General features: G+C 42.6%; 1 protein-coding gene across 1 annotated transcript; it reads right to left on the minus strand.

Annotated features, from left to right (window-relative positions):
* Positions 1 to 3,592: 3,592 nt before the first annotated feature.
* LOC125218271 (arogenate dehydratase 3-like) lies at positions 3,593 to 5,205 on the minus strand. Its single transcript, XM_048119907.1, has one exon. The coding sequence runs from the start codon at positions 4,977 to 4,979 to the stop codon at positions 3,741 to 3,743; it is 1,239 nt and encodes a 412-aa protein (XP_047975864.1). The 5' UTR covers positions 4,980 to 5,205; the 3' UTR covers positions 3,593 to 3,740.
* Between the last annotated feature and the right edge of the window lie 8,676 nt (positions 5,206 to 13,881).

Here is a 13,881-nt window from a genome sequence, read left to right on the forward strand (position 1 = left end):
TAGGCCTATTATTTTGTTAGGATACTGAATCGCACTGGAGGCCCATGAAAATCGAGCAAAAAGCGCCAACTATATTCTAGAATATATATAAAGAAATAGAGAAATGTCTACGTATACACATACCAACTACAGATTATTTGAGGCATTTACGTTGTTTCAGTCTGGATTAAGAAAGTCGTCAATAAAATCCAAACAAATTAGAAGTAAATTTATTTTGTGACCAGTTTTAAAAATGACTAGTATGCGCTATTTAACAAAAAATGACATATAGCTCATCAATTTTCAAACCAATAATGTTATTTTCTCTAGAATCGTAGGTTTGTTTTAAAGAAATAACGAATTTAAAGCATATAGTGTTTGAAACTTTTAATTCGTTTGTATGTTACGTAATACTAGTAACTACTAAGCATATGACTATGTGATGAATAAGTGCCATTGAGAATTTTAGTGTTATGCAGTTGGTTTATAAAAATTGTAAATACTAATATATTCAACATTCGTGTAAGACAATGGACCTGCGAATGAAATTACCGAAAATATGATAAACTAAGCATTATTACTTTATTTTGAAATAAAAGAATACAAGAACTTTGAACTTTGAAAATAAGTTACTGTACTATATACAATGAATGTTTATAAATTACTTACATTACATGGAGGGATGTGTGTGCCGGTGTGCGCACACGTAGACATCGCCATTTGACACCTTACTACAATTAGCCTTAAGGAAGTAATTTAGGATTAACACGTTGTCCACCGCATGCATTCGATGTCTAAATTTTAATATGGGACAATCTCGGAAGCCGTATCTTTAAACAATTGAGAGAATAAAACATCATAATGAGCCACGTGGCTGAGGCATTAAAATTTAAAATTATTTCTTCAAAAGTAAGGAATACGATTAAAAAACATATGCCAATGAATTTATAAGATTGAATTTTCCCCGCAGAGCGAGAGACCTGAATAATTTCCAAACAACTATCAAGTCACCACCATCAACCATATCTTGATCCCAAAAAAAGACAGGTGCATTTTAGATCCCAAAAAAAAGACAGGTGCATTCGAACGTAATTCAAGGATAATGGATGTCCAGTCTACACCCAGACAACCCAATCCACCTACCAACATCAGTTTTACTATCTACAATAATGGACTACTATTCTACTAATGTTTTCAATAATATGCACATAATTCAATTGTTTTAAACATTAAAATTAAATATAATCATCAGAATAGAGTTGTAGACATTACTCACTAGGCTATTTTTTTATAAAAAAAAAAATTGTAAAAATTAAATATAACCACATGTTACCTTGATATTAGACAACCTAACTCGTGCTCAAGCATGCAGAAGCAGTGGCGGACGCAAGAATAAATTTCGGCAAGGGCTTCACTAAAAATTTTCATACTCCCTCCGTCTCTTGAAAATAGAAATTCTTTTGTTTTTGGTCCGTTCCCTAAAAATAGAAACTTTCCATTTTAGGAAATTTCTTTCTCTCTAATGAAGTGCGATCTATTTTTCACTAACACATTTTATTCAGTCTCTCTTATTTTATCAATTTTACACTAAAACCCGATCCCGTCAACAATAGGACATTTATTCTTGGACGAATATAAGTATATATTAATAAACAGAATAATAAAATTGTTGTGTTCGTTTTGCTAAAACTATAAATATCTAATACATAAAATGCATAATTATCTAAGATACTGTGATTATTACTATGATTTTGTGAAGGGTTATTTGCCTGTAAATATATTTAAAAAAATTTCTAAACTTTAGAATTTGAATATAAATATATGAACTTTTAATTTTCATTTTTTTCCTATAGATCTAAAATCAAAACATAAGTCGCATATTAAAGCTTATGTGCCAATCAAAACTACAAAAATATGTTTATATTAATTAAAAAATAATGTATTTGAATTTGTGAACTATGACAAAATAAAAGGAAAAAAGGCCTAACCCATTAAAGTTGTAAAAATGACAAGTTGTAATTCTCGTTTGTTATTTGTGGGAGAAAGATTCAATATTTTTTTATCTACCGTTTGGAATAAACTTAAATGGAGTAGGGCTGAACAAGAAAAAATCCTTTTTAGTTTTTAGTAACTTACTCTGTTGAAAAGAAAAACGTTAGTTGCAAATTAAACAGTTTTAAAAGTGTTACTATCTAATTATAAGTGATAACGTTAAAATGTAGTTACACTTTTCAATGTTTTCATAATTGTGCAAAGCAAAATCGTGCTACATGTTAACTAGGGAATAGTGATTCACTTTTTCCTATTATTATAATTATTATATTCATTTAAGTTTAACAGTTTTCTTTATTTCTATCTTTTTCATCATTCTACTATATGCAGTAGCCATTGTTCTAACAAATTTTCTAGCCATTGTTCTAACAAATTTTCTCTATAATTTTATTTTTCAGCCCATCCTTCCCATTAAATCTCCTTTCCATTAATCCCCAAAGGTATTAATTTAGGAAGGGCTGAAGATAGTTTCTAAGAATGTTGAAAAATTTTATAGTAGAAATTTATTATTAAAAAAAGATTTGGCAGGGGCTTAAGCCCCTCACCCCCCTCTGCTTGTGTCCGCCACTGTGCCGAAGCCGGCTTATCGCCGTGACACGACGTTGGGGATGCTGATGCACGCAAATTACAAGTCAAACTAAACAGTAAATCCAATTTTGCTTTAATCCTAAAATCATACAACTATAAATGATTTTCTAAATTTTTACGGAATCAATTCATGGCTGTGCACAATGCCGCATGATTTATTCTCAATTAAAAGCCTAGACAGACTATCATACACATATATTTTACATGAAACTAACATAATTAATTAATTCGTCATAAAGAGTAGTCTTATTTTATTATTTTGACATGTCTACAAAAAATTCTCTCTTTTATAAAAATAGAAAATTTTCTCTCGTACATTTTTCACGTCCATAAAAAACTCGTGTCATCCATAAATAGGACTATAGTATTTTTATGGATGGAAGGAGTATGTAATAGTCTTACTTTATCAATGTTTCCTCCTCGTCACTCTTACCTTACCAATTTTTCGTTAAAATCCGTTACATCCATAATTAGGACTATAAGCATTTTTTATGGATGGAAGGATTATGCAATAGTCTAACACCAATAGGCAGTAGACATTTAAAAACAGAAAAATCGAGAAAATGTCCCACAAATTGAATAATGTCGTACTCCTCCTGTCTCACTCTAAGTGACACATTTTTCTCTTTGAGATGTCTCATTTTTAATGATACATTTTTAAATATAGAAACATTAAATGTTTCATTAGAGTGATATTTAAAGGGAGAGAGACTCAAATATAAAACGTATGCTTGGATTGCCTACTGGGATCCTTTTGATTCTATCTGTCGTATATCACTTGTAGTGGAGTATTACTAGTAGTACTATTAAGTTTTCATAACAGTACCTTGTAATGCTGCGTTGTAGAGAAATATAGGTATACTTTTCATCGGCATATAATTTTTTTAAAAAGATGCCCATAAGACAGAGAAATTAAAGCATTTGGTCACATTCCAGAAAAAAAATGATCAATTTTTGTGAAAGAGAAATTAGATTAGATAACTGTGGTGTAATTTTTCGTGAAAGAAAAATACTGTTATATACAAGCAAGATCAAATATTTATACTACAATATCACACGTGACAGATGAAAAGCGTAATTAATTAACCTTGAGATGAAAAAAGGAGTGAAAAAAAGAGAGGTTAATCTTGAGCAGAGGAAGGGGCCCATGGCGTCATATCCATGGGGTAGCTGCCCAGCACCCTCAAGAAAGAGGTGAACTCCTGCACCTCTGCCAGTGCGTTCTGCGCACGCGCCTCCGCCATGGATGCCTCGAAATCTATATAGAATAGGTACTCGAAGTGCTTGGCGGTCGCCCCCGTGTCCGCGTCGTCGACGATTCGAATGGGGCAGTTCCTGTGTGGGCGCGACTCTATCTTGGTGAGGCTTATGTTCCTGAAGGCGAATGCCGAGAGCACCTTGAAGAGCACGCTGGTGCCTTGCTTCTCGTGCGCGAACACAATGCTCGTCTTGAAGGGCCGATCCGTCCGCGGGATGATCGGCTCCCTCGCCAGCATCACGAACCGAGTCACGTTGCTCGAGTCGTCCTGGATCCCGTCCGCCACCACCTGCAGCCCGTACAGCTCCGCCGCCCGGGCCGACGCGATCGCCGCCGTGTCGCGCAGGCCGTTGGCCGCGATGTACTCGGCCGCGCCGGCCGTGTCGTCGACGGCCTCACGCGCCACGGTCAGCCCCATCCGCGTGAGCGTGTGCTCACACTGGGAGAGCGCCTGCTGGTGGCTGATCACGCGCCGAAGGTACTCCTTCCGCACGCCGGGCAGCGCCAGGAGGCAGTGGTGCACGGGGAGCTGGACCTCGCCCACGATGTGGAGGCGGTGGCGGAGGAGGAGGTCGTAGTTGCGGTGGATCGAGCCGCCCAGCGAGTTCTCCACCGGGAGCACGGCGCGGTCGGCTATCCACAGCTCCACGGCTTGGAAGGCCACTTCGAACTGGTCGCAGGGGATGGCTTCGCACTTCGGGTAGGCTTTCCCGGCGGCGGCCTCGCTGTAGGCGCCCGGGACGCCTTGATAGGCGACGCGGAGCTGAGAGCCGTGCGTGGGCGCAGGGGAGAGGTCGGCGATGGTGAGCGGCTTCGGAAGCGCCGGGGTGGAGTCTTTATTGACGGGGACGAGGTTGAGGGAGACGTGGCCATTGACGGAGCCTTCATTGGACTTATCGATGTCCTGCTGCTGGGAGACCACCTTGCTGGCGAGAATGGCGCAGGCGCTCTGCCACTCGTAGCGGCGGCTGACTTGGACGGGGGCTTGAGCCGCGTCGTGGCATTGGATGAGGAATCGGGTCGGGTTGAGTCGGTTGTGGGTCAAGCGCGTTATAGATTTGAGATCCAGAGAGGAGGAAGGAGCGAGAGATTGCAATTGCATGGTGTGGGGTTGAAAATGCAATTTGGAGGGAGCGGAGATTGCAAGCTTATTATGATTTGCCTTGAATTATTGGAACGTGCAAGAAATGGGGAGAGACTGGGTTTTATGCAGTGTTAAGACTGTTAGTTGAAGATCAATGCATTGGTGACTTGGTGTGGGACTATGGGTGGCTTTGGTCAATCTCACACCTACCCCGTTCAACTCTCTCTCTCACATCTTCTTTTGCAATCTCTTTTTTCATTTCTTTTAAGTCTGTCGTGTCATTATCTGACAGCTTCGTTTGAATTAAAATTTATTCTCACCAACCATAACATTAACATATGCGTTAAACACTTAAAGGTACACGTCCGCAAATATTTCATCCATCCACGCACTAATAGTAGGTTCAATTTACTCAACACATATTTTAAGAAAAATTAATAGAAAATAATGAAAAAATAATGCGTTTTAAGAAATAATAGGAGTAATAGAAAGTGAATGAAAAAAATAATAGAAGGTGAATCTCAATTTTATATGCTTAATCATGTTAGTATGAAAGGAGGAAGTATGTGCTTATAAGAGCATCTCCAATGCCGGCTAGCCAACCGGTACCCCGTGGGATGCAGGATCAGACCGAGATGGGCGGGCGAATGGAGCCCGAGGGTTTAACGTCCTTGGAATCGGGTGATGGGGATGATGGTCGGAGGGCGGAGGGGTGGAACCGAGGGGGGGTATGCGGCCGGCGGTGACGGTTGCGGCGGGCGGGGAGTGGGGAGGTATGCCCCCGAGATGCAGCGGCAGATGATGCGTGCAGATGATGGGTATGCATCCGGGGATGCAGGGTCACCGGGGGGAGGAGGGACACGGTGTATCGTCCCTCTCTGGATTTTTTGACGGCTTCGTCTCACACGTCGACCCCGGTGGAGACGCAGTTCACATTGGCGATGACCTTTTGTCATTGCATGACATGGGGATCGATCTCGGCGATCCGGACACTCCCGTTCCAGCGGGGCGGGCCGCGGCGAAGAAGAAGAAGACGAGGGGGAAGGCCAAGGCGGTCGGCGAGTCGTCGCAGCCCGTTGTTGACGACACCCCCAGCCCGTTGTTGACGACACCCCCAAGCTCGTCGACTTTTCTTGTTGTTTAGAGACTGCATGCACAAGAAGGAATAACAAGTTTCCCAGGTCCAGCGAATCCACTAGATCGCGAGGGTCTAGGAACTCACGGAACGTTGGAAGATCTCGGTCGTTGGACACACAGAATATCGCTTCAAAAACCCTCAACCACGTATACTAAAATTAGCGTAGAGGGAAGTAGGGATCGATCCCACAGAGATGAATGCGCAATTAAACATGCTCAAGGATTCGGGACTATTTTTTTTGGGTTGGCTGCTGCCACGCATTTTGGGTTGATGAAATTAAACTAAACTTGGAGTTGATATCTGCTACGCTAACAACTAGATCCAGGCAGAACAGAAATTATGCATGTAAACTGGAAAACGAGACAATCATTAGATCTATGAAACTATTTTCTAAATTACCTAGACCTGTGAAATGAACTGACAGTGGTGACCATTTGCTGAAAAGGTAAAGTACGGATGAAAAACTGAAAAAACAACTAACTAAAGTACCAACTAACAACGACATCATCTTCTCCAATCAATTTGCATAAAAATTTTAGTAGAAACAGAGATGGAAAGTGAATCGGAAACGAAACAGACTGAATTTAAAACAATTAAACGAAGAACAATTTAAAACTAAGCAGATCTGCGACTACTAGACGAAGTAAAATGAAAAGAGAGCAAAAAGTTCAAAATCCATGCACAACTTGATTCCCCTGTTGGATCCAACTTCGAATGCTAAATCCACTCCGGATCCAAGCATCCGACACACACTCCTACCAAAAGTATACCCATAGCTACAGATTCGCCAAACAACCACCGATCAACAACAACAATTCAGATCCACAACCTATTTCCCAGATCAAGCACAGAATTATCCAAAACAGAGAATAACATTCAACTGCCGAAATAAAACCTCAAACAAAAACTAAGAATCAACATAAATCAACACAAAATAAACACCATCATGACATAAACCAAATGCATAGATAACGTTAATAGCAAACAACCAAATCGACTTCCAAAACGTTGAAATTCGACGGAATAAAAGTGCAGAAAACTGAATGTAAACTGATTGTTTCTTCGCCCTCCGTGAGGACGGTGTTACCACTAGCTTTCACCGAAGATGAACCCCTAGAAACCTTTAACTACCCCAGAATTCCCATTTTTCCCAAGTGTGTGTGTGAGTGTGTGGGCTAAGAGCAAAATCATGTATGTGGCGTGTGCTGCATGCTCCTTTATTTATAGGCGTAGAAGTGGGTCAAGCGAGGTATGAGTAGTCTTTGTTGCCCTCAGCTATTGACTCCACTTCGTCCAGCCATTTTTTTCTCTTCAACTCTGCTCACTTTCCTTCGTTTCCTTCGCTAGTCCATTGCCCCAGCTCTTCCTAGATCTAGCGTCTCATTCACACACCTGGCTTAAAAATTTACGTTAGACCCGGTAAAATAAAGTGTTTTTCACCACATAACCGATGCATGAAATTAGTCTTATCAGAATTAAATTTACGACACATATACGGGAAAATTAATTCATTTCATTCAAAAAAAAGTACAAAGATTTAAAAAACAATACATGATTTTTTTTTAAAAAAAGGGCTTCCACACACGAGCCCCGCCACTCTCTACTCCTCCGCCGTCGCCGCCGCCGCCGCCGCCACCCGTGGTATCCGAGCCCACGTCGGAACCCCCTAGCCGTGCCCTCGCGACATCCAAATCAACCCGCATGCTCTCGAGCATCGAGTGAAGAAACATCTTCTCCGTGGGGTCAGTGGCGGTCCTCCAATCTTCGAAGACCTTGTACATCCGATCCCTCGTTTGGTTACTTTCGGAATGGAGAGTGTACTGAGTGGGGCGGGTAGGAGGTGGCGAGGACCTGGACCTCATGGGGCGATAGGGGATCCTCCCTTCGCAACCCGTCGCGCCCGCTTTTGTCCAACCGGGCGAGGGCGACCAAGCAAATGAACGAGGGGGATGGAAACTCCTCAGCATCCGCGGGGAGGCCGTGGGATCCACACACGCCGCTTTTAGCCTGTAGTCGCCGGTATAGTTCAGCTTCGCTTCTTCGGCCACCCAGCTGCCGCACCCCACAAGGAACTTCTCGGAGTCCTTCAACAACTCATAGCACTCCCAGAAGTGAACTCCTTGTACTTCCCCGCCAAGGGGAACCGACTCTCCAGCTATCCTCCGGGCAGTCCTCCTCATTCTCGCTTCACTAGTGAGCCGACGGAGGGCGTTGGCGTACAACGCCGAAAAACGGCCGATCCGCGGCCCCGATGCGCTCCCCACCCCTTCCGGACCTCCTCCCCGCTCGAAGTCCTTCCGTGCGGGCAGTGCCTCCCGTAGGCAGCTCTAATCTTCGCTCACATGTTGACGACCCGCTGGTTGTTCGCAACCAGCTGATCGTCGCACACCTCCAACCACCTCCTGGCCACCCCGGCGTACTCATACTCCGTCCACTTCCTCCGGCCGGGGGTGTCGTCAACAACGGGTTGCGACGACTCGCCGACCGCCTTGGCCTTCCTCCTCGTCTTCTTCTTCTTCTTCTTCTTCCTCTTAGCCGCGGCCCGCCCCGCTAGAACGGGAGTGTCCGGATCGCCGAGATCGATCCCCATGTCATGCAATGACAAAAGGTCATCGCCAGTGGGGTCGTGTGAGACGAAGCCGTCAAAAAATCCAGAGAGGGACGATAGACCGTGTCCCCCCCCCCTCGGCGGACTTCTGTATCCCCGGATGCATACTGGCATCATCCGCTACCATCATCTGCTGCATGATCTGGGGCATACCTCCCCACCCCCGCCTCGCCTGCCGTTATTCCGCTGCCTCGCAAGATACCCCCAAGCATCCGCCTACTGGTTCCACCCCCTGCGCTCCGACATCATCCCCATCAACCGATTCCAAGGGACGTTAAACCCCGGGCCCATCTCGCCCGCCCATCTCGGCCCCATCCGCATCCCACGCAGGTACCGTGGAGAGTCTGAGATCCACTCGTCGCTTAGCCGATTGGCTAGCCTGCATTGGAGTTGTTCTAATAAGGTATTTGAATCTGCACTAGTTGAGGGAATAAGAAGAATGAGTAGACTTAGTTGAGGGAATAAGAAGAATGATTAGAATTCAGATAATAATGTTAGAATATATTTGCATTTGATTGGCAAACTTTAGCTTGTTTAAAATATTAAACGAACTTGGTCGATTAACTCATGTACGACGAAACAAAGAACAATTCACTAAAGACAGACGTTCAAATTTTGGATGCGTCCTTCTATTTTATTCTAAGAGCATCCACAATGGATGCCCGATCGCGCGCCCGATCGGCCGAGATCGGACTCGGGCGTGGTCGGGCATCCATTGCAGGCCTCAGTCACGCTCGAGCGCGACCGATCGCCCGATCAACGCGTTTTTTAATTATTTTTTTTTCTTTTTCAATTCTATAAATATACCTTATTTTCACTCATTTTTCACACAACTCTCACACATCTCTCTCAACTCTCTCTCCATTGCAATATCTCTTTCACTCACTTTTTCAAAATGTTTCCCGAGGAAGATAATGGTCGGTCTATGGACACGTAGTGGTCGTTGAAATTGTACCTCTTTATTGTAACTTTTTTTAGAAAAAAATTAAGTAATGTATGTTTTTTTCTAGTTTTTTAATTTAGAAGTCTAATTTTGCTATTTATAATTGATAAACATAAAAAAATTAAAATTAAAATTGAAATGAGAAATGGATAATAGATATGGCATGTGCTAGGGCTCCAACATTGCAGAAAGATAAAGCATGCTGACGTGGCAACCACTAAGGCTCTCATTGGGGCATGCACTAGGACATCCATTGTGGATGCTCTAATCAATTATATCTTCGTCGCTTCATGTTTGCATAAATATATTGTCGTTTAATAAGGAATTTCTAGTTCTTTAGCCCACTTTCAAATATCTTATTCATGGATACGATATATTTAAGTCTTTATCTACCACCTAATTTTTCTTTTAAAATTAGCTAGTGCATTGGAAATATAAGTATGTGGCTAACCATGTTTAATCAAACTAGGGATATAATAAGAAGTCTGTTTATTGTTCAATTGCATAAGAAACTATCGTAGAAATTAAGTGGTAATTTAGAACAAATATCAAGTTCCATTTTCTTCATTGCAATATTGTTCGGTGGACTAATTTTGTCAATTACTGAATAAGCGGTGGGAGCACTTTCGTTTTCATAATCATTTGATTTTTGTTTTAGAAGTTTCTTGAATCAATTCTAGATATAATGATTAATTGGAAACACTATGATTAGTTGGTCGCACTAGTAATTAGCATCGATCCTTTACCCGCCAAGTCAAAAATTGTTCAATATATTATTTCGATTATTTCATAAATTCATCATTCTTTAGTGTGCTAACATCATATGTGCATAGACTCCAATTAGTGAAGTTTAGTTAAATAGAAAACAAATACTAGTACGTATACTATTATAATAAAGACTAGTATTTTTTAAATCAATAATTGGAGAATATAATTTGTGTAAAGACTAAAGAGAGAGGTGAAAGGTTTAAGTTCCACTAGCCTCTGCTATGCTAGAAAGCAAATGAATCAAAAATGAGAGAATTGAAGAAGGCGTATTTCTTGCTACTCAGCCACTGTATTCAAGCTTACATTAGTTTTGGAAAGATCAACCAATACAATTGCACACAACTATAATATGCATTTTTTCCCTCTGTAGCACAATTCTAAAACAAAATAGCCTTATTTCTTGCTTTTCAATTCCACATTATTTTAAAGCGAATTCAAGCAAGCAAATTAGTCAAAAACGATATCAAATCAGGAACAGAGGTAGAGACGTTGCAGAAGCATTTATGCTTAAGTAAGTTTGGACAAAAAGAAAAGGCTTAAATTGTAGCAACTTTGAAGTGCTGTTTCATATGATGTGGTTTACATGAGAAACAAGATTTTGCTGCCTCCGAATCCATGAAACTTTTATTGTTTCTTTAGAGCATCCACAATGGCGGCTAGCGCACCGGCTAGCCGATTCGCGTCGCTAGCCGGTCGGCTAGCCGAACCATTGGAATCGGCCAGCGTCTTTTCAGCGAGAAATTAGGCGAGCGCACGCCGATTTGCTAGCGCTGGCCGATGCGCTCACCGCCATTGCAGGCTCGCGATCGACCAGCGCTATTTTTTATTTTTTATTTTGTGAAAATGTTTGAAACACTATATATACGCGATTTTAGTTTCATTTTCATTTGCACCACATGTTTTAACGAGTTTTCTCCCTCTCCCTAAATTTCTGTACAAGAGCAATATCGAGCGATGGACAACAAAAACGACAATTCTAAAACAAAATAGCCTTATTTCTTGCTTTTCAATTCCACATTATTTTAAAGCGAATTCAAGCAAGCAAATTAGTCAAAAACGATATCAAATCAGGAACAGAGGTAGAGACGTTGCAGAAGCATTTATGCTTAAGTAAGTTTGGACAAAAAGAAAAGGCTTAAATTGTAGCAACTTTGAAGTGCTGTTTCATATGATGTGGTTTACATGAGAAACAAGATTTTGCTGCCTCCGAATCCATGAAACTTTTATTGTTTCTTTAGAGCATCCACAATGGCGGCTAGCGCACCGGCTAGCCGATTGGCGATGTGCTAACCGGTCGACTGGCCGAACAATTGGAATCGGCCAGCGTCTTTTCAGCGAGAAGTTAAGCGACGCGCGCACCTTGATTTGCTAGCGCTGGCCGATGCGCTCACCGCCATTGCGGGCTCGCGATCGACCGGCCAGCTATTTTTATTTTATTTTGTGAAAATGTTTGAAACACTATATACGCGATTTTAGTTTCATTTTTTCATTTGCACCACATGTTTTAACGAGTTTTCTCCCTCTCCACTAAATTTAAATACAAGAGCAATATCGAGCGATGGACAACAAAAGCAGTTCAGTCCGGCGACGCGCGGATCTACTCGGACTCCACGGTACCCCGTGGGGTCTAGATGGGGGCGAGATGGGCGACGAGATGGGCGGAATGGGGCGACGGATGGACGGGGTAAAACAACCCTTGGCAGCGGTTGATAAGGTTGATGGCGGGCGCGCGGGGGAGGCCGGGCGGGGACAACGCAGGCAACGCCGGGTGGGGAGGTATGCCCCCGAGATGCCGCAGTAGATGCTACAACGAGATAATGGGGATGATGCCGGTATGGCGGGGAGGGATGCAGCCCGGGATGCAGGGGAAGTCGGGGAGGACACGGTCTGATCGTTCCACTCTTGATTTTTTGGCTTCGTCTCACACGTCGACCCCATTGGAGACGCGGAGTTCAAGGAGATGACGTTTCTTATTACATGAGCTGGGGATCAATATCGGGGAGGCGGACAACTTTGCCGTTCCAGCGGGGGGAGTAGAGCGGGCGTCGTCGGAGCCTTGCCGAAGAAGAGCAAGGGGAGGAGCAAGGTGGTCGAGTCGTCGCAGCCGGCTGTTGACGACTCGCCGACACGACGAGAGAAGTGGACGGAAGAGGAGTCGTCGCCCTGTCAAGGCGTGGTTGTCGATTTGCGACAATCCGCTGGTTGCGAACAACCAGCGGATCGTCAACATGTGGGCTAAGATTAGAGCAGCCTATAAGAGGAACTGAAGCTACTTTTGGTTTAGACTGTGTGCACGGTAAGGAATATCAAGCTTCCTAGATCTCGGATCGTCGAAAGATCTCGGTCGTCGGACACACAAAATACCTCTTCAAAACCCTCAACCACGTATACTAAAATTAGCACAGGGAAGTAGGGATCGATCCCACAGAGATGAATGCGCAATAAACAGGTTCAAGGACTCGGGAACTATTTTTGGGTTGAGGAAATTAAACTAGACTTGGTAATTGAAGCATGTTACTCTAACATCTAGATCTAGGCAGAACAGAAATCATGCATATAAACTGGAACAAGCGGGACAATTACTAGATCTAAGAAAACTATTCCCTAAATTACCTAGACCTTGGAAAGCAACTGACGGTGGGGACCATTTACTGAAAAAGTAAAATACGGATGAAAAGCTGGAAAACAACTAACTAAAGTACTAACTAACAGAGACATCATCTTCTCCAACCATTGACATAAAACATCCAGAGATAGAACGTAAATCGAAACAAAGCAGAATGAATTTAAAGCAATAAAATCGAAGAACAATTTAAACTAAGGCAGATCTACTGTTGCTAGACGAAGTAAAATAGAAATAGAGCAGAAAACTCAAAATCCATGCACAACTCGGTTTCCCCTGTTCAGATCCACACTTCGGATACTAAATCCACTCCGGATCCAAGCATCTGAAACCAACTCCGTACAAAATTATATCCATGACTACAGATTCGCCGATTCACCACAGATCAACAACAACAACAACACAGATCCACAACCTATTTCCCAGATCAAGCACAGGAACATCCAAAACAGAGAATAACATTCAACTTCTGAAATAGAGCCTCAAAAACACAGAATCAACGTAAATAAACTCAAAATAGACACCATCATAACGTAAACTAAATGCATAGATAATAGTGAATAGCAAACAACCAATCGACTTTAGAAACGTGAAGTTCGACGGAATAACAGTGCAAAAACTGAATGTAAATTGATTGTATCTTCGCCCTTCGTAAGGACGGTGTTACCACTGACTTCCTCCGAAGATGAAACCCCTAACTACCCTAGAATTTCCCTTTTCCCAAGTGTGTGTGAGTGTGTGAGCCGAGAGCTAAAAATCATGTATATATCGTGTGCTGCATGCTCTTCTATATATAGGCGTGGAGGTGGGTCCAGCAGGGTGCGAATAGTCTTCGTTACC

The sequence above is a fragment of the Salvia hispanica genome, chromosome 4 (assembly GCF_023119035.1).
Source record: "Salvia hispanica cultivar TCC Black 2014 chromosome 4, UniMelb_Shisp_WGS_1.0, whole genome shotgun sequence".
NCBI lineage: Eukaryota > Viridiplantae > Streptophyta > Magnoliopsida > Lamiales > Lamiaceae > Salvia > Salvia hispanica.